Source organism: Pinus tabuliformis, chromosome 3_1 (assembly GCF_031772625.1).
Source record: "Pinus tabuliformis cultivar Carrire ecotype Pingquan chromosome 3_1, CPIR1, whole genome shotgun sequence".
Classification (NCBI taxonomy): Eukaryota; Viridiplantae; Streptophyta; class Pinopsida; order Pinales; family Pinaceae; genus Pinus; species Pinus tabuliformis.
In genome coordinates, this window is record NC_142301.1 from 706,100,357 (window position 1) to 706,122,437 (window position 22,081).

General features: G+C 37.1%; 1 protein-coding gene across 1 annotated transcript; it reads right to left on the reverse strand.

The window, feature by feature from the left end:
* Positions 1-17,805: 17,805 nt before the first annotated feature.
* On the reverse strand, positions 17,806-19,293 carry LOC149189123 (putative LRR receptor-like serine/threonine-protein kinase At5g48740). The gene is made up of 4 exons (XM_089410134.1): positions 19,197-19,293; positions 18,531-19,036; positions 18,225-18,302; positions 17,806-18,090 (listed from the first exon to the last, which is right to left on the reverse strand). Exons 1-4 carry the CDS (start codon positions 19,291-19,293, stop codon positions 17,806-17,808), a joined length of 966 nt encoding a protein of 321 aa, XP_089266260.1.
* Positions 19,294-22,081: the final 2,788 nt, after the last annotated feature.

Consider the following 22,081-nt stretch of genomic DNA (forward strand, 5'->3'; position numbering starts at 1 on the left):
AAGGTGGAATTTGTTAAATCACAATGTGTAGTGAAAGACATTCAAGATCAGTACAAGGTTATTGCCACAGGTACCAGAGTTGGAGGCTTGTATAAGTTGGATCAAGCGTTGACATCTACAACAATATCAATGGTAGATTTATGGCATCAAAGGTATGGACATCTAAATCACAAAGATTTAATATTACTTCAAAAGAACATAATGTTTGAAGGTTTTCCTGTCTTGAAGACTGATCATGTTGAATGTGAAGCATGTGTACTTGGCAAGCAATATAGGGAGGAATTTCCTATACATAAAGAAAAAATGAAAAGGTAAATACTTGAATTAATTCACACTGATGTATGTGGACCTATGCAAACTAGATCTATTGGTGGAGCTTGGTATTTTCTTATTTTTGTGGATGATAGATCTAGGTATACATGGGTTTATTTCATAAGAAAGAAGAGTGATGTTTTTGAATACTTTAAAGAATTTAAGAGTATGGTAGAAAAACAAACTAGTAATTACATCAAAATGTTGAGATCTAATCAGGGGGGAGAATACAAATCAAGAGAATTTAATCAATATTGTAAAAGCAATGGGATTCTACAACAATTTACAGAGCCACATACACCTCAGTTAAATGGAGTTGTTGAGAGGAAAAACAGAACACTAGTTGAATGTGCATGTAGTATGCTTTAAGGTAAAAATATCTCTAATGGTTTTTGGGTTGAAGCTATTAATACTACTGTTATTTGAAAAATAGGAGTCCAACCAAAATTTTAGAGCTTAAAACACCTTTTGAAGCATTTTATGGGTACAAACCAAAAGTGAGTCATTTAAGAGTCTTTCGTTGCAAGGGATTTGCTCATATTCCAAAAGATGAAAAAAGAAAACTTGATGCAAAGTCAATTAAGTGCATATTTATTGGTTATTGTGATGATCAGAAAGCATACAAGTTGTTTGATCCTTGTACTCATGGACTGCTTGCAAGTAGGGATGTGGTGTTTCATGAGAATGCAAATGAAGGTGATAATGTTGACACCTAATCCTCAACGGATGGGTGAGTATATAAATGATAGTTAGCTAATGAATTAGGCAATCAGTTTTTCTCTGCCCATTCTGGAGTTACCCTGGCCTGACATGGTATCAGAGCGCAGGTCCCAGATTCCTTGTAACTCCTCTAATAATGCCTCTGTCCTGAGCGCTGCTCTGCCCTGAGTGTCATTGATTCTCTGCATCATTGATTGTCTGCGCCTCTGTCCTGCGTCTCAATGATGATTCTCTGCGCTCTCTGACTAACATGAACGCCAGAGACTGCGCATTGTTTTTATGAACGTATCTTACCGTTTTAGCGTCCATAAGCACTGAGCTATTCAAACGTTACACATACAATCGCTCTGCGCCTCGGTACTGGTCTTCACACTCGTAGGTTTTGAATAGCATAGAGTCTCCGCGTCCATGTCAGTTCATTTTATAATGATTCAAATTCTTTCAAGATATTCTTTACTATGCCAATCTTTTGCTTACTGATAAGAAGATTCAGGAAATTCAGAGTATAGTTTTGAAACTTAGCATCATCTGCAATAGACTTGAGAATGCTCTTCTTCTTCCCATTTTCAGTAATAGGATTGATGAGAAAATCGTAGAGTTCCTGGTTCTTCAACAAATGAGAAAGTCTTTCCATATCCCCATTAATCACCTCTAACATGTTATTTGCCTGTGCAAATTGCAAAAGAGCTGCCGCATAAGGTTCCCGAGCGTGAAGCGCTTGTGCAGATGATCTTGAATGTACATTCAAGGAAGCGAGGGATTGCGTTAATCATTTTTTCATTTAAATGCGCACTGTCCATGGTTATGCGCTGTTGAATGTGCATTTTTTTTCTTTTTTTACTGTCTTGGATATAACATTACTCTGTGTGCCCGTTTGCTGGCCTGAGGAAGAGCCGTCAAGAAGGGGCCGAACCCACGACAGCAAGGATATGCTGCTCCATTGGACAGGATTGATCTTGAACAAGTCCAGAAAGGATTGGCTGAGTATACACTGAAGTTAAGTCCAGCATCGACTAACCTTGAGAAGGCAGAAGCCCAAATTGGGGTTGAATTTCACAGTTCACTAAATGCAGCCCTTTCAGGATGAATCATGGATTCATGATTTAAATTCTGGTTGTTTTGTTTGATAGTCGGATTTCACTGTTATATGATGAACCACAGTAATGCTTAGAAGTTAGAAGCTTAGGGTTGCTTTGTGTGAGCACCATTGGCATGCTCTAAGTGGATACACACTGAAATCCAAATTTGGAAAGCTTCTCAAAATGGTAATGCTGTAGTATTGCGCCGTCTCTATAAACAGTTTTGTCAAAGCATTGCGTTGTTTTTTCAAAGTGTTCATATATATCATTCAAGGCAGTTTTCAAAGCATTCAAGTTATATCAGTCAGGGTGTTTTATATATCAAAACATTTGTAGTGTTGCATAATATATGGATTATTGAAGTGATATATTGATGAAGTGAAGTGATCCCTTGCGCATTTGCATAATATATTGATATATTGAAGTGATATATTATAGAATGAAGTGATATATTGAAGTGATCCATTGCGCATTTTTCAAAACATAGTAGTATTGCAGTGATATGTACAATGAAATGCTGATGCTTTTAGCAAATATCAGAAGGATTTGAAGGTTGTAATGTAAGGTTTTTTTTTTATCAGCAGAAGTATTTTTTTTTACAGAATGCATTCAATCATCTCTATGGTCGGAATAGTTCTCACTGGCAAGGAGAACTATTCTGAATGGTCTCGGATGGTAAAACACACCCTCATCTACAATGAGTTGTGGAAAGGAGTGTGTGTCGGAGAAGAAGACAAAGACCCTGTGCAGCCTACATCAGATAATGAACTTGTCATTTGGGAAAACAAGAATAGCAAAACCTATGCATTGATCGTAGCATCTGTAAATGAAGAAGTAAGTCGTCATATTTCATCCTATTCCACTGCCTTTGAAGCTTTACAAAAGCTGAAAGAACTCTATGATTCACATTCTGCACTTGAAGTTGTTCAGCTCATGATTAAACTCTTCACTCTTGAGCTGAAAAATAATGATCCCCTTGCTCTTGCATTTGAAATAAAATCTATAATGCATGATATTAAATCCACTAAGGTTGAGCTCGATATCTCTCTTATTTCCTTTCTCAAAGCACTCTATCCTACCTACTCCAATTATCTTGAGTCTTTACAAGCAAATGGAAATCTTAAAGACATAACCTTTGAGTCTCTTGTAAAAAAGTTTGCTGAAAGAGAGAAAGCCTTTGGAAAGAAGACAATCCCTGAATCTTATGAAGAGACTGTTTGCCTTGCTCATAAAGAAATGCATCCTGCTCAAGATTCTACAAGAGGAAGAGGTGGACGAAGAGGAAGAGGAAGATACTTCAGAGGCAGGGGGGGCAGACATTCTCAAGCAGAAAAAGCAGATCTGCATTGCATTCGCTGCAAACGAAATGGATCACATGATGCTTCTACATGCAAGCTACCATGGGACAAAATTGAGCAGAGAAGAAATCAGCAGAAAGGTAAAATTGATGACACAGACAAAGGTAAAGCACCTTAATCCGCTCACTATATTGAGGCACAATGTAACATTGGAGTAAATGAATATTTGTTTAATGCTTCACTTGCTTCTTCGAAAAATGACTGGTTGCTTGATTCAGGAGCAACCTGTCATATGACTCATAGGAAAGATTTTTTTGAAGATTTCACTAATAATGTTGATGGAGCAGTATACTTTGCAGATCAGTCAAAAATCAAGCCATCAGGGCTTGGCACAATCAGGCTTAAACTACCTGGTCTTCCAGACTTTCTTCTGGATCATGTTCTATATCTCCCATAGCTCAAGAGAAACTTGCTGTCCCTGGTCCACATCCGCCAGCAAGGTCACTCCATTCACATGTTTGATGGAAAGCTTGAGGTAAGAAAGGCATCTAACCACTCACTTGTCATGAGGGGTATAGAAGAAGAAATACTTCTTAAACTGCAAGGAACCTTTGCTCATGCACAACATTTTTCATATATTTCTCATCATGAAGAAAGTACACTTCCGTCAAGTTTATTATGGCATGCTAGATTTGGACATTTAAACTATGATAGTCTCCGCTTGTTGAAGAAAAATGGTGTTGCTGGTTTGCCTACAATTCCTAGAAAACATAAGCAATGTGATGCTTGCATTCTAAGAAAGCATAGCAAACAGTCTTTTCATGAGTCACATTCAAGAGCACATAGGAAGCTTGAACTCATTCATTCAGATTTATGTGGTCCAATGCCTGTTCCTTCTGCAAATGGAAATAAATATATCATGACATTTATTGATGATTACACCAGAATGTGTTGGGTTTATTTATTGAAGAATTGATCTGATGCTTTTCAAACATTCAAGAATTTTCATAAGTGGATTGAAAATGATGCACAATCTCATATTGGGTCTATTCGCACTGATAATGGAAAAGAATATACATCAAATGAATTTGAACACTATCTTCGCCAACATGGGATTAAACATCAAACAACTATGCCTTATAATCCTCAACAGAATGGTGTAGCTGAAAGAATGAACAGAACAATTTTGAATATGGTACGATCCATGCTTTTCTTCAAAAATGTAAAGATAATGTTTTGGGCTGATGTTGTTTTATGTGCTGCATATATAAAGAATAGATGTCCATCTAGTGCTATAAGAAACAAGACTCCTTATGAATTGTGGTATGGACATGTTCCTTCGGTAAAACATCTCAGGATCTTTGGTTCCACCTGTTATGCTTTAATACCAAAGGTACATAGAAACAAACTTGGTGCTAGAAGTCGTAAGTGTATCTTCCTGGGGTATTCAAACACATCTAAAGCATACCGTCTCTATGATGAAGTAAATAAAAAGTTTGTTGTATCTAGAGATGTCATTTTTCTTGTATCATCCAAATCTGACAGTGTTATTGAGCGGCAACTTGATCGCTTGGATAGATTCACAAAACCGAAATCATTTCAAGAGTTTGATAATCAGATTCCACATCTTGAAGGGGGATTCCTATACTAGAACAACATGTGGAATCTTCTTCTGAAGAACAATCTCCCCTGCATGAAACTCCAACAACGGATGATGCTTTAAGTGATGTAATTGATAGAATTGGGAGACTCAATCTTGATTCAGTACCAACTCAATCAACAGAGCAGCCTGGACCATCTCAGAAAGGTCCCCCAAAGTGGCTGACAAAGACACTTGAAAGTGTTCATCCTGATGAAATTGGAAAAACAGGAACCAGAAATACAAATCGACAAGATGGAGGTGATGTAGATAACTCTAATTCACCTGTTGATATGGATGTTACTTATGATTGTGAATTGAACTTGTCTACAGATTTTGAACCAACTTCCTTCAAAGAAGCTGCTTCTCATGATGAATGGAAAGAAGCGATGCAGAAGGAGTATGATGCCCTCATAAAGAATGGCACTTGGAAGCTGGTTGATCCTCCATTTGGAACCAAACCAATTGGCTGCAAGTGGGTCTACAAGAACAAGTACAAAGCTGATGGCTCACTTGACAAGCACAAATCTAGGCTTGTGGCAAAAGGTTTTGCACAGAAAGAAGGGGTTGATTATGAGGAAAATTTTGCCCCCACAGCAAAATGGGCCACCATCCGGACACTCTTTGCACTAGCTGCTCAGAACGGTTGGAAAGTCCATCAAATGGATGTAAAAACGGCATTCTTGAATGGAGATCTAAAAGAGAATGTTTTTATGTCCCAGCGTGAAGGATTTGCTGTGAAAGGACATGAACACAAAGTATGCAAACTTGTGAAGTCCTTGTATGGCCTCAAACAAGAACCACGAGCCTGGTATGAAAAACTAACTGAGCATCTTCTGAAAATCAACTTCAAACATTTTGATCTTGATGATGCAACTTTATTTGTCAAGAAAGTTGGCAAAACAGTTGTATATCTTATGGTATATGTAGATGATCTTTTAATGACAGGGAACAATGAAAGCTATATTGCATCCATAAAGAAAGAATTAGGAAAAAGTTTTGAAATGACTGATTTGGGCTATGTTCATTACTATCTTGGCATTGAAGTAACCCAACATCCAAAATCCATATTTCTTTCTCAAAAGAAATACATTGGAGATTTGTTAAACAGATTTGGCATGACAGAGTGCAATCCTCTTTCTACTCCAATGGAACAAAACTTGAAGCTCACATCTATTGAAGGAAAGGAATTTGAGGATGCAACAAAGTATAGACAGCTTGTAGGAAGTCTCATCTACCTCACTACTACCAGACCAAACATTTCATTTGCTGTTGGGATCCTCTCCAGGTTTATGCAAAAGCCTTGTGAGGGACATTGGTCTGCTGCAAAAAGAGTTCTAAGGTACTTAAAGGGAACTCAAGACCTTGGAATCAAGTATACACAGGTGGACGACTTCAACTTGATTGGATACTCTGATTCAGACTTCGATGGAGACAAAGAAACTGGGGTATCTACTTCAGGATATGCTATGAGTCTTGGATCAGGAGTTGTCTCCTGGAGATCACGCAAACAATCAGTACCAGCAGATTCCACAATAGAAGCAGAATATGTGGCAGCAGCTGAAGCAACGAAAGAAATTGTGTGGCTCAGGAAAATTCTTGAAGATTTGCAGGTAAAACAAATACAATCAACTCCACTCATGATTGATAACACCCAAAGTTCCATGATCGTACTAAGCACATCAATACTAAATATCATCTGATCCGACATCATGTTGAGGCCAAAACAATCCATCTCCGTCATTGTTCCACAAACGAGCAAATTGCAGACATCTTCACCAAAGCGCTTGGAAGAGAAAAGCTTGAAAGATTCAGAACGATGCTTGGACTCACCAACATCCCTTCAGATTAAGGGGGGGAATGTTGACACCTAATCCTCAACGGATGGGTGAACTGGAACGTGAACAGTCATCAAGAAGATGAACTGATCCGTCCCATTTATGTATATAAATGATAGTTAGCTAATGAATTAGGCAATCAGTTTTTCTCTGCCCATTCTGGAGTTACCCTGGCCTGATATTGATGATTATGTAAAATTAGATACAAGTGTTGAACAAGAACAGGAACAAGCACAAAAACATGTACAAGTTCAAGAGCAAGGAGCATCAAACAGTCATGATACTCCAAGAAGAGGTGAGGAGACTACGCAAAGCAGAAAGAAAGATGAAAGCAGTAAAACTCTAAGAAGGTCATCACATCAAAGTCAGGTACCTGTAAGGTATAAAGATTATGCATTAATGTCTCTTGTTATAAATGTTGTAGAACTTATAAGCTATGAGGAAGCTAATGAATATGAAGAATGGAGAGATGCAATGAATGAAGAATATAACTCTATAATGCAAAATGACACATAGGAATTAAAATAATTTCCTAAAAACAAAGTTCCCATAGGATGGAAATGGCTTTATAAATCCAAGTTTAATGTTGATGGAAGTATTGATAAACATAAAGCTAGATTAGCTGCAAAAGGATATTCACAAAACGAGGGAATTGATTATGAAGATACTTTTGCACCTGTAGCTAAGTTGAACACAATTAGAATCATGATTGCATTAATTACAAAATATAATTGGAAAATGCATCAGTTAGATGTCAAATCTGCATTTTTTAATGGTGAGTTAAAAGAAGAAGTTTATTTGGTTCAGCTTGAAGGGTTTGTAAAACAGGGACAGGGGCATCTGGTTTGCAGGTTAAAAAAAGCTTTATATGGTTTGAAACAAGCATCAAGATCATGGTATGTGAAAATTGATTCTTTCTTTTATGAGAAGCAAAAATGATCCTAACTTGTACATCAAGGAAGATGAAGCCAAGAATGTTGCTTTAATATCTGTGTATGTTGATGATCTTATCATAACAGAAAATGCATGCAAGTTGATTGAAGAAATTAAAAATCAGGTGTCACATGTATTTGAGATGAAGGATCTTGGTGAATTGCATTATTGTTTAGGTCATGAAGTTTGGAGGGAATCTGGTAAGACACTAATCACACAAAGCAAATATACAAGGGAAATCCCTAAAAGATTCAATATGACTGAATGCAAGGCAACATCTACTCCTTTAGAACAAAATGTCAAATTGTGCAATGATGATGGAACCAAAGAGGTGAATGGAACTTTGTATTGTCAACTGGTGGGAAGTTTGAACTATCTCACCACTACCAGGTCATATATAGCATATTCTGTTAGCGTACTTAGTCAGTTCATGGCTAAGCCTTGTGAAAGCCATTGGAAAGCAGCAAAGAAAGTCCTTCGATATCTGAAAGGAACACTTAATTTTGGTATTATGTATACTGATGAATTTGATGTTGAATTGGCAGGTTATTCTTATTCTGACTAGGCTGGAAATCTAGATGATAGGAAATCTACTATTGGATACATGTTCAATATTGGTTCAGGACCAATATCATAGAGCAGTAAGAAAAAACCAACTGTTTCATTGTCGTCTACTAAAACTGAGTATAAAGCATTATGCAGTCCTACTTGTGAAGCAATATGGCTTAGAAAGATACTTGAAGATGTTGGAGAAACACAACAAGCACCTACAGTAATCAGATGTGACAATCAAAGCACTATCAAATTGGCAAACAATCCTATATATCATATAAGGACAATACACATTGACACACAATTTTGTAAGAGAAAAATGCAATCAAAAGAAATTGACTTATCATATTGTAATACAAATGAAAATGTGGCTGACATATTCACCAAGTCTCTTGGAAAGACTAAATTTGAAATGTGTAGAAGTAAGTTGTGCCTTGTAGAAAATCCAAATTATGTTGTAAGCCTAGCTGAGACTTAGACCAGCGAGCAAGTTAACATGTAGATCATGATTAAGGGGAGGTGTCAAGTATTAATCACGAACGGTGCCGCTCACTGTTCAGACAATAGCCGGCTAATGTCAGTGTCATCCGACACACAATAATTGCTCATCCGTAGCTAGAAATGTGTATAAATTGCCCTGATTAGTAATGAACTGATCAAGTTTTTGCGTGGATTTTGTTCTCTGATAGGTTCCCCCATAGAAATTCAGCGATTGAAGCACAGTGGAAATAAAAAAACAAAATTGACTGTCCTCTAAAATAATTAATTGAAAGTTCGTCACAGCGAAAAAAAAGAAGGGAAAATTAAGTACGATACAAAATTTGAGTAATAATGGTACTCAATTGGTTATGGGTTGAATTCGCTCAAAATAGATTAACAAAAAAGAAAAGAGGCATTACTCTGGATCAAGGTATGCGAACGTTCCTTTCACTGCAGTGGTAACATTAGTAGCCTGTTCATCAATTGCCATCCTTCAAAGACCGAAATCGGCTACTTTTCCATCCAAGTTGCCGTCTAATAGGATGTTAGCAGTCTTGATGTCCCTATGAATTACCTTCGGGGTGCAACCCACGTGTAAGTATTCCAGGCATTCAAAATATGGAAATAGCAGGTCGATCAAATGAGATATATGATTACCTTTCATTCGTCTTTATGCTTGTTTAAACTTTACAGTAATCAATACTTCAAACGACGAACGTTTACATTCTACAAATAAAATGTACATGAAAATGATAGAGAGATTTACCCTGTGCTGCATCTAACACTATTTTGACCCTTGTTTTCCAAGTTAGTTGGGAGTTTTCTGCACTAGGACCTGGAAATGCAAATAAGAGCCAGATGCTTGTCGGTTACCTTGCTATTCTATCTACTGAAACAAAAATATCTTCAAACAATGAAATTTACCATGAAGATGGTCCCTCAGGGACCCTTTTGACATGTGCTCGTAGATAAGCATAACCTCTCTAGTTTCATTCTAGTAGCCTAGTAAAGATACCAAATTCCTATGATTGATTTTGGAAAGAAGATCCACCTGTTCATGAGATACATGCACAGTCAAAACTGGCTCTCTTATATTGGATCAAAATTGAACCGTATTACATGGTAATATTTAAGCATTACCTCATTCAGAAACTCGTCAACACCCTGGCGGGAGAATAATGAGAGCACTTTTACAGCGATCTCTTTTCCTTCTGGCCATTTGCCAAAGAACACATATCCAAATCCCCCTCGTCCAATCTCTCGACTAAAAGCTTCTGTGGTAGTGGTCATCTCATCTAGGGTAAAGGCACGACACTTTGTTGGATTGGGCACCTTAATCCTCGAACTGTCTGCAATCGTCGCAAGGAAGGTAAAGTTAGTAAACAGTAAAAGCACAATTATAATTATTTCTGTATCCTATTATAATATCTCTAATATCGACCTTGGTCCAAGAAGGGATTTCGTCCCTTTTCCACCCCACCGCTTTCCTTGATTACGGCTTTTTCTTTCCTCCTGAATTTATCACGATAGATCACAACACCGAGGATCAATCCTAAAGCGATAATTAGAATTCCACCGAGTGTTGTTCCCATGGCAACCTTCGAGTTATTACTGTTTGAATTCTTCAAAGTACATTTCCTCTTCTCCATATGTAGATAGCAGTTTCCGGAATAACTGCGACACATGAGCGTCCTGCTCTAAGGTACCTTGGAACTTTCCGTTGAAACATAATTATTATATCTGACATTTTTATTATAAAATTATGAAAAAAGAATCTGAACCTCGAAATCCTAATAGGAGGTTTGCGTCAAAACATAAGGAATATAAAATAGGATATGAGTACCTGAGTTTCAACGAACAATTGTGCAGTAGTTAGGCAGGAATTACACCGCTGGAATTATTGCTCTCTATATTATGCAGTATCAAAACTGTTAGTTAGTTCTATTTAACATTGTACAAGAACCTTAAAAAATATAAATTAAACGACAGAAGACGGGAAGACGTACAACTCTTTAAGGTTTTTTAGTTCGCAAATCCAGGCTGGAACAGTAGCGTTCAGGTTGTTGTTTTGTAAATATCTGGTACAATAACAGAAGCAAATTTTTCCATTTTTGAAAATGCATAGGTTCAAGACTTAAAATCGACAAAATAGAAATTGCCTATGGAAAAGAAACTTACAGTCTCTCCATCATGGTTAAACTAGATAAATTTGGTAAGGATCCCATCAAGTGATTATTGTCAAGTGACCTGCAAAATTTAAACACGAACTAGTGAATGCTGCAGAGAGATGAATTTTATCTAATATAATATTGAACGGAAAAACATGTCCCTTCGCGCCATCAAATTTATGTTCCAAGTGGGCTACTTATGAACCGCAATCCTTTTTGGAATAGGAATAATCAGAAAAATATCAAACATAGTCTATTGCGTACTTCACTACAAAAAAATCCAACAGGAGGAGATATACATTTTTTATAACAGCGATTGGGAGGTGATGTAATCTACAAATTTTCTGTATTACTCTGAAAAGCTAATTATTGGCTACTGGAAAAAAGGGTCAATTCTGCTTACAGATTAACTACTGCAGTAAACAGTGCAATATCTTTAGGCAACAATCCTGTAAGATTTCTTCGGGACAAAGACCTGACAACAACAAAGTATCGTAAGCCCTTACAAATTCAACTATACAATTTGATCTGTAAAAAAATCAACGAATTGAGTATACAGTTTCGAAATTCTTATGTCGGAAGAGCTCTTATCATAGCCAATTCCTTCCCACTCAACCTTGTTGGAATTTTCTGATAAATTCCATAACAGACAGACAAAAATTGCTCTGTTTTTGCACTCTGTTTTTAACAGAAAGCTGAAAAATGCGTTCTCTGGAAATGATGTTGCAGCAACGTAGTTTGGTGTTGCAGCAACGCTGTAACTGGTGTAACAACAGCGGTGATGGTGTAACAGCAATAGGAAAAATTAACTTGCGTTTATTAAAAATAAACTAATTGTTACAGATTTGTCTTCCTCATATTGAGGGAATTTCAGAACTTCTATTACAAAACAGATTCACCAAGGAACGCTTCTGTTCCACACAAATAAACATCTGTTAAACAAATTTCATTCAAATATCTGCACTGCTGTGCATTTTTCCCTTTCTGCTCTCTGCTGCATTGTTGCATCTACTCCTGCTGTGCACTGCTGTGCGTTTCACTATCTGGAAAGTATTTTCTTCACGCTGCTACGTGCTCTCCTCTGCTCTCTATCAATCTGCTGCTAACCTTAAAACAGAACTGTTGTATGGTATATTTATATGTTTAAAACATATCTGATTTAAACAATAAAATATTACAAAATATCTTCTAATGCATATCTCTGAATTTAATGCAGCAAGGCGGTGATGCTTCTATCAAAAAACAAGTCGGCTGTCTGCAGGGGAAATCAATTTTGTGAGTTTAATTCACATTTATGCGCTAAAATGTCAAAGGCGACTTTGCAGCATCAAACAGCCTGTAACATTTACTGCAAATCAGATTCCTGTACAGCTATTCATTGTTGCAGTTGGAATTAAATTCCAACACTCCCCCTTAATTTCAACTGCTGCATACCGAAACATTTCCTGAAATGATCAAAACCTTTCTTTGCTAATGGTTTTGTCAAGATGTCAGCTAGCTGATCATCTGTTCTGCAGTGCTGCAAAACAATCTCACCATTGTTAACCAATTCACGTATGAAGTGAAATTTGGTATCTATGTGCTTTGTTCTTTTATGAAAAACAGAGTTTTTAGACAATGATATTGCTGAGCTATTGTCACAGTAAATGGTTGTGCCATTTTCTTGTTCATGACACAAATATCTGAGAACTCTTCTCAGCCACACTGCTTGGCATGCTGCTGCTGTTGCTGCCACATACTCTGCCTCTGCTATTGACAAAGACACAACTGGTTGCTTCTTGGAAGCCCATGAGATGACTCCCGATCCCATATGAAACACATATCCCGATGTGCTTTTCCTATCATCAACACTTCCAGCCCAATCACTGTCAGTGTAACCTGTCAACATGAAACTTTCAGAAGAGGAGTATAAAATACCAAACCCCTTCGTTCCATTCACATACCTTAGAATCCTCTTGGCTGCCTGTCAATGAGTCTCTTTCGGTCTTTCCATAAATCTGGAAATTGAACTCACAGCATGCATAATGTCTGGCCTAGTTGCAGTCAAGTACATAAGGCTGCCAACTATGCTCTTGTACAATTTTGGATCAAAATATTTGCTGCTGTCTTCTTTAGTCAATTTCAACCCCACTATAGTTGGAGTCACAGCTGCCTTGCTGTTCTGCATGTTAAATCTCTTCAACACTGCTTCTACATATTTATCTTGAGAAATGAAAACACCATTTTCACTTTGGTCTACTTCAATTCCAAGAAAATATCTTAAGAAGCCCAAGTCAGTCATTTCAAATTCACTTTTCATGACTGCTTTAAAATCAGCAATGAGAGAAGCATCATTGCTAGTAAAAATCAGATCATCTACATATAAAACAACAATAATAATCTTATCGTCATTCTGTTTTATGTAGAGTGTGGGTTCACCATCACACTTATCAAACCCATTCTCAATTAGATAAGCATCAATTCTGCTGTACCATGCTCTTGGAGCTTGCTTCAGCCCATAAAGAGTCTTCTTCAGTTTACAAACTTTATGCTCTTGGCCTTCAACTTCATAGCCCGGAGGTTGATCAACATAAACCTCTTCTTTTAACACTCCATTTAGGAATGCAGATTTAACATCCATCTGATAAATCTTCCATTTGTGTTTTGCTGCAATAGACAACACTGTTCTCACTGTTTCCATCCTTGCTACTGGTGCAAAGGTTTCATCATAGTCTTTGCCTTGCCGCTGCTTGTAGCCTTTCACAACAAGTCTTGCTTTGTGCCTGTCAATCTTGCCTTCAGCATTGTTTTTGGTCTTATAGACCAACTTAACTCCAATGGCATCCGTGCCTTCAGGGAGGTCCACTAACTCCATTGTTTTACTCTTCTCAATTGCACCAATTTCTTCATTCATTGCTTCAATCCATTTATCTTCATTTACAGCATCTTCAAAATGGATTGGGTCATCAATATGACAATACAAAGCGAATAATGAATTCAGACCGGTATTGTTACTTACCTCTTCTTGTTCATAAATTTCATTCAGATTTCTGAATCTTGGTCTTCTTGGTGTGCTTGGAGTTCTATCCGAACTTGAGGGTATTTCTGATCCCTGTGGTGTGCTTGGAGAAGCACTTCCTTGACTTTTTAAGGCTGTTCGAATTCCAACTTGTGTTGTGGTTTGTTGTACTTGCTGTGGTGGAGGAGGAGCCACCAAGGAAGGATTATTTGCTGTTGTCCCTTCCTCTTGTTCTTCATGAGACACAATTGTCTTCACATTCACTATTTTTTCCAAGCTCCCATCCCAAGCTTCATCTTCAATGAACTGCACATCTCTGCTTACTATTAATTTCTTGGTGGATGGATTATAAAGTTTGTATGCTTTTGACTCATCACAATAGCCAATAAAGACACACTTCTCCCCCTTACTATCAAGCTTTTGCCTTAGCTGATCCGGTACATGTGCATATGCTACACAACCGAATACTCTCATGTGAGTGACAGTTTGTTTTTTACCACTCCATGCCTCTTCTGGTATTCTGTTCATGACAGCTTTAGTTGGGAATCTATTCAAGATGTAAACTGCGCAAGTAACAGCTTCTGCCCAATACTCATGCGGCAAGTGTTTTGCCTTCAGCATACTTCTGACCATGTGAAGAATGGTCCTATTCTTTCTTTCAGCAACACCGTTTTGCTGAGCTGTATACCTTGTGGTGAACTGCTTTTGTATGCCATTCTCTCTGCAAAAACGCAGAAAGTCTTGGGAGATGTACTCTCCTCCTCTATCTGTTCTGAGCACTTTGATATAATGCCCACACTATTTTTCAACAAGAGTTTTGAAGTGGCGGAATTTCTCAAACACTTCACTCTTCTGTTTCAGCATATACACCCATGTTTTTCTGGTGTAATCATCAATGAAGGTTAAAACATATTTATTTCCGGCAAATGATGGTATTTGCATCAGTCTGCACACATCAGAATGAACAATTTCCAAGGGTGCTTTTGCCCTTATACTCTTTCCTGCTGGAAAGCTTTCTTTGTGTTGCTTACCCAAGATGCAGCCTTCACAAAGGCTGTCCGGTTTCTCAATCAACGGCAATCCCTTTACCATTCCCTTTCTGTGCAACAGATTCAGGCCTCCGAAATTGAGATGTCCAAATCTCAAATGCCACAACCAATTCACATCTTTCAACTGTTCTTGAAAGACTTCTTGAGTTACAGCCGCAATAGTTCTTCCTTCCTTCAAATCCGCCTTGAGTTTGAGAGGAAACATTCTATTGTTGGTCATCTGCACCTGTGCAATAATCTTCTTACTTGGAGGTATGTCACTGATTGTACACGTATCATCTTTGAAGAACACGTTGTAACCTTTGTCAATGAGCTATCCAATGCTCAAAAGATTACATTTCAGACCAGGTACATAGTATACCTCTGGCACAATCATCTGTTCTCCATTTTTTGCTCGAATACTGACTCTGCCCTTACCCTTGATAGATATCTTATCATCAGTCCCTGTTGTTACCTCAGATTTCACATTTTCATCCAGATTGGCAAACATTGCAATATTTCCAGCCATGTGATTACTACAACCTGAGTCTAAGAACCAAAAATCTTCTTGTTTGTCTTGTGCTATGTTACATGTTAACAGCACGTTCTTTGGGTTCTTATCTTCTTCATTTGCAAAATTAGCATTCTGCCTATTATTCATGTCATTTTGTTTTTTTCTACATTCATTGGCATAGTGCCCATATTTCTTACAATAATGACATTAGACTTGGGATTTGTCATACCTTTCTCCATGAGCTTGCTGTTTGCTTGAACCTTCAGCTTGGTTCTGATTGCAGCTCCTTCTGCTTGTGCTAGCAGGATAATTTCTGCCTCTATTTTAGCTTCTTCCACGACCTCTGTTATATGCTCTGCCTCGACCTCTTCTTTGGCCAAAAGATATCTGAGTCTTGAATGCTTGCTCAAATGAGGAATATGTTCCTCTACTCAGTCTGTGTTCATGAGACAAAAGTGAAGCACTCAGCTCATCTACCGTGAACTGTGAGAGATCTTTTGTTTCTTCTATTGCTACCATAATAGATTCAAACCTTGAGGGTAAACATCTCAAGATTTTCTCTACAATCCTTCTATCTTCAAGAATCTCACCATGGGATCTTATCTGGGTTATCAAGCCAATAACCTGAGTGAAGAATGAATCTATTGTTTCAGATTCCTTCATGCTGAGATTTTCAAAGTTTCTCCTCAACATCTGCAACTTTGCAGTCTTCACCTTCTCCATGCCTTGATAGGCATTTTTGAGAATATCCCATGTCTCCTTAGATTTTGTTGCTGCAGCAATCCGCGGAAAAAACTTTCATGTACTAATTGGAAGAGGAAAAAGAGGGCTTTGGCATCCTTCTTTCTGTCGCCCTTCAACTGGTTTCTTTCTGCTACTGTCAAAGCAGCCAGTGCTGTTGCATTTGCAGGTTCAGCATAGCCAGTTTCAACCAGCTCCCATATTCCTTGAGAAGCAAACAATGTTTTCATTGTTATGGACCAATAACTGTGATTTTTCCCATTAAACTGTGGCAGTTGGGAATTTCTCAAACCTGTTCCAGCATCTATCATCTTAACCTGTATTGGTAAAGAAAAGATACTGACTGTATTTTGAAAACAAGCAAAAACTTTTTCTGCTAGAAAAATCTGCTCAACAAGCTTCTTACAGCTCCAACAGTGAAAAACAAGCTCTGTTTTTGACTCACTGAGTGCCTAGACCAGCTCCGATACCATGTTGGAATTTTCTGATAAATTCCATAACAGACAGACAAAAATTGCTCTGTTTTTGCAATCTGTTTTTAACAGAAAGCTGAAAAACGTTTACTGGAAATGGTGTTGCAGCAACGTAGATTGGTGTTGCAGCAACGGTGAATAACACTCTGTTTTTGACACAGAAAAATACTCTGTTTTTAACTCAGAAAACAGAAAAATTCGTTCTCTGGAAATGGTGTTGCAGCAACGTAGTTTGGTGTTGCAGCAACGCTGTAACTGGTGTAACAACAACGGTGACGGTGTAACAGCAACAGGAAAAATTAACTTGTGTTTATTAAAAATAAACTAATTGTTACAGATTTGTCTTCCTCATATTGAGGGAATTTCACAACTTCTATTACAAAACAGATTCACCAAGGAACGCTTCTGTTCCACACAAATAAACATCTGTTAAACAAATTTCATTCAAATATCTGCACTGCTGTGCATTTTTCCCTTTCTGCTCTCTGCTGCGCTGTTGCATCTACTCCTGTTGTGCACTGCTGTGCGTTTCACTATCTGGCAAGTATTTTCTTCACGCTGCTGCGTACTCTCCTATGCTCTCTATCAATCCGCTGCTAACCTTAAAACAGAACTGTTGTATGGTATATTTATATGTTTAAAACATATCTGATTTAAACAATAAAATATTACAAAATATCTTCTAATGCCTATCTCTGAATTTAATGCAGCAAGGCGGTGATGCTTCTATCAAAAACAAGTCGGCTGTCTGCAGGGGAAATCAATTTTGTGAGTTTAATGCACATTTATGTGCAAAAATATCAAAGGCGACTTTGCGGCATCAAACAGCCTGTAACATTTACTGCAAATCAGATTCCTGTACAGCTGTTCATTGTTGCAGTTGGAATTAAATTCCAACAAACCTGATAACAGGGATCGGAAATCCAGTCCTTTATGTCAAAACTCCTTTTGAGAGCGTCAAGAGCGAAACTGCAGTTTAAGAACTATTGGATTAGGCATCGAATAATCGCTGTAATTTCAGTATAAGAAGTTTTACTCATTGGAATTTTTTGCGCGGTTTGTGTAATATAGCCAGTGATGCTCGAAAGCATTGAGTATAGGTGGACGGTTAGAGTTAGGGGCCTTAGTAACGTTAACATCATATGGTATTTGAGCGAGGATTGGGAATGTTTTCTCGACAGCGGAATGATTGCGCATGAGAGTACTGGTTTCAGAGCGCAGGAGAGTAGTGGCTTGAATCTTCTCTTCATCAGTTATCTTGACGTAAAAAGATCTGGATTCCGACACGTTGAGTGTCTCAATCTCTGCAAAATACAGCTGTAACAATGATTTGGCCGCTTGGTAAGATTTTAATGCGATGTCCAAACTGTTTCCAACTCACGCCGTTTGCATTAGAGCACTTGAGGAAGGTTCCGGGTATGTCTTGTTGAAACAACGGTATGTGAACTTACACGTCGTGAATCTTTACTGTCAGTATTTAAAATTGACTCATCTCCTTTCCAGATGCGGTCAAATTGGTCCTGGGATACCTGCATAATCACCCATACAAAGCTATTCAGCTTAATCCTTTGACAAAATAAATATTCACAACTGCTCGATAGCGCTAATGAAAATTGGTTTTCACTTATCAGACCGTCTATTCCCCATGCGGTAATTAGATAAAAATTGATAAAGATATATTAAAACCGATTCCCATGAACCAGATAGTTGATTAATATGACTAAATTTACATATAATGTTCAAAATGATCACCTAACAATAGAATTTCCACCAATATTATAAAAAGCTGGCGATAAGATTGTTCCAGGCTTAGCCTGTATATACATGCCGTCTTGTAACCGCCTCAGTTCATCACGCACGGAGGTTCTAATCAAGCAAATGTAAAGCACCTCGCCGGAACTGACCAATATTTTTTGAGGTTGATATAGTACTACATCTCTGGTTGTTACGTCTCTCACAGCCAACATACCCGGTGTTTGAATGGAGTACTGGAAGCTTGGCCAATTTTGGAATCCATTGTAAACTCCAATGACGAACGACAATCTTACGAAATAAGGCACGACTGGTGTCATGGGCAACTTATAGCAAGACTTGTTGAGGGGCATTGGAAAGAAGCGTAAAGAATGCAAGTAAGAACCGTTGACAGAGGCGTCCCCTATGTCTGCTGTTTGACCCACGTTTATGTCCTCGGCATCAGTGACCCATGCTATATTGTTTTCCGCAGTGTGATTCGTTTTCCCTCCACAACTGATACTAAGAAATCCTGCCACGCCAGCCGGATAATGATTATTAAAAAAATATCTTGCCCAAAAAAATTCGATAAGCGCTTAAAAAACCAAGATATGAGAGGATGACTGTATAGAGTAGAGAAAACTGAAAAATTTCGCGCTCTTGGTACGAGCGCACTCGTGGAACTCCCATACCTGGTTGAGCACTAATCGCAGTCAATAAAAGAGCACGAAGAGTCTCTCCTTTCATCTGCCCGTGTTGGGCTAGCGTGCTGAAGCTAAAGTCACGCATCGAGCAAATTTTTTTCGGGCTTTAAATTTTAGCATAAACACGGTTGTTGGGGAAATATCGCACCTTTGACAAACATTAAGTTATTGAAATACTTTACTCTCGCATAGACACTCTGCACGCCCTCGTTGATGTTTAATAACATGATTTGGATGGTAGTCATTTGACAAACTCTTCCCATGCCATCTCTCTCCATGCTCACATCATTTGATGAAGAAACAAAACACATACAATAACAATCTCTCTCATACACTCATCCTAATCTATAGTAGAATTAAAAGCTTTACAACTCTCTCATTATTCTGCCACCCCGTGAAAGAGTTAAGCCCAAAAGGGCTCTGATACCAGGAAAGAAGATGTAATTGCACACTAAAAATCTGTTTTTTCATTCATTAAAAACAAGATACGTCACACTTATATAAGTGATATTAGATCCGTCTAAACAAGGAGATAATTATTGAGAGATTCTCCAACACACCTCAAACTAATCTTTCTAATAAACATTATTCCTAACACCTACAATAACATCTCTCGCAAACTGTTTTTTGCTATCTCTCTCCAAGCAAGTTGGATGATATCTATTGATTCATGAGCATCCTTACATGCTTGCTGCAGAATAAGGTGCAAGGAAGTTTTCGCATTGTTTTGATGTTTGTAAAGTTACATGCAATTGAAGAATGGGGTGGTTGGATGATATGTATTGATTCATGAGCATCCTTACATGCTTGCTGCAGAATAAAGTGCAAGGAAGTTTTCACATTGTTTTGATGTGTGTAAAGTTACATGCAATTGAAGAATGGGGTGATTGCAGAAGTTGCACAAAGAAAAGTCTTGTATCCCTTAAAAAAAAAAACCATAGCAGTTTTCACTTCATATCTCACTCGTTATTTGTTAGTTAGTCGTATTGTATGTAGACAAGTTAGAGGAGAACAAAGATCCTCGTACAAACTAGAGGAGAAAGCCTTGTAGACTTCTTTATATATATAAATCATAAACAAACTTCAAAAGATCCTTATTGGTGAAGCTAATGAACTATAAATTTCTCACATACACATCATTTATAAAACAATTTAAGTTATTTTATTTTATTTTATTTACAAATTATTCATGTTTTTCGTATAATACAATTTATTTTGAAATGATAATAAATTTATAATATAATTCATTTTGAGATGATAATAAAATTATTGTTTTGGTAGTTATGTTTTCTCTTTATTTATATAGACATATATAAAAACTATACATATATTGAAAAAAGTGATCTGTCGTGTTGTAATAAGCGCTTATGTAATCGTTGCAATAATGCTACATTTAAATATAATTACAATATATAATATAACTATTTTAAAATGATATTTAAGTTTTTATTGAAAATGTCGTGACACGTTTTACTTAGTAATTACCATTTAAAATTTATATAATTTTAATAAGGTTTAAGTTTTAATTAAAAATATAAAATAATTAAAATTATCAATTAAGTTTATGAATGGCACATGATAATAATTTTTATATTAAAAAAATTATAAAATATTATATTAGGTTTAATTAATTTAAATATAATGATGATAAATAGATTTAAAATAAATATCAATTTATTTATTAAACAAATATAATTTTTTTGAGAAAGATTCACTTTGAACAAAAGTAAAATTTATGGTTGAGTACTCTTTATTGTTGATTATTGTAATAACTCTTAGTTGATTTTTCATGTAAATAAAATAAGACTAAGGTTACGGGATACCTATTCAAGGTTTGATGGTGGGCAACACATTATAGTGAGTATCTCTTGTGATTAATTAATAACTATGAAAATTGGCAAAGACAAAGAGGCATTAATTGGCATTTAACTATGAAAATAAAGAAAAATAGGAGAAAAGGGAGATGAAGAGACACCAATTTGCATTGAAGGGGAATTAGAGGAAAAATGAAGGAAAATGATGTTGCAAATAGCCTCACTAGTGGAGGGGTGGGCGGAGCATGAATTAGTAGTGACTGTGATTCTATAATTTTTATCTCTTTTTCACAAGACACCCAATGATTATTGAGATAACATCAAATCTCAATTAAAACATGTAAAACCATCACAACAACCTTGTAAAAATATCATGAAGAATCAACAAGAAAAAATGCACATAAGAGGACATGAATGTTGCTTGTGGAAAACTCTCTCCAGGGAAAAAAACCACCCGCTATTGTCATTGCTCAAATGTTTTATTAAGTTCTGAACAAATTTGTACATAGATTAGCTTGGCCCCACAAGCTGGAAGCCTTGGCTTCCTTCACAGTATGTTGACACCTGTTAGTTTGGAAATTTGTTTCTCACAGGAATCTACATATATCTATCCGCCGGAAGCCACCGCGACCAACGATCCTCACCCAACAACCATTAGACTTTCCAACTCCTATTGGATGGTGAAATTTGTTCCTTATATTGAATCTACCAAATCACTGTCTACTCTAAAGCCTCTACACCTTCACTTCTTCCATGCAAACCACATTTCATACATTTTCAAACTGGGCTCTCAAATCTGCTCAACATGAGAAAACCAACAATATCTCTCTAATCTAATCTAAAAAACTAATTTGATAACCACTTTACTCAACTATGCTATATGTTTACAATATGCAACACAACATTATAACACTCTCTCACGCACTGACCCCATCCATACAACATACAAACAAATCAATACTCATACAAACAAATCAATACTCACACACAAGTATATGGCAAACTATCCTCGTCAATCTCGAATCCAATACCATGGGAAAATACTAAGGTAATACCAAT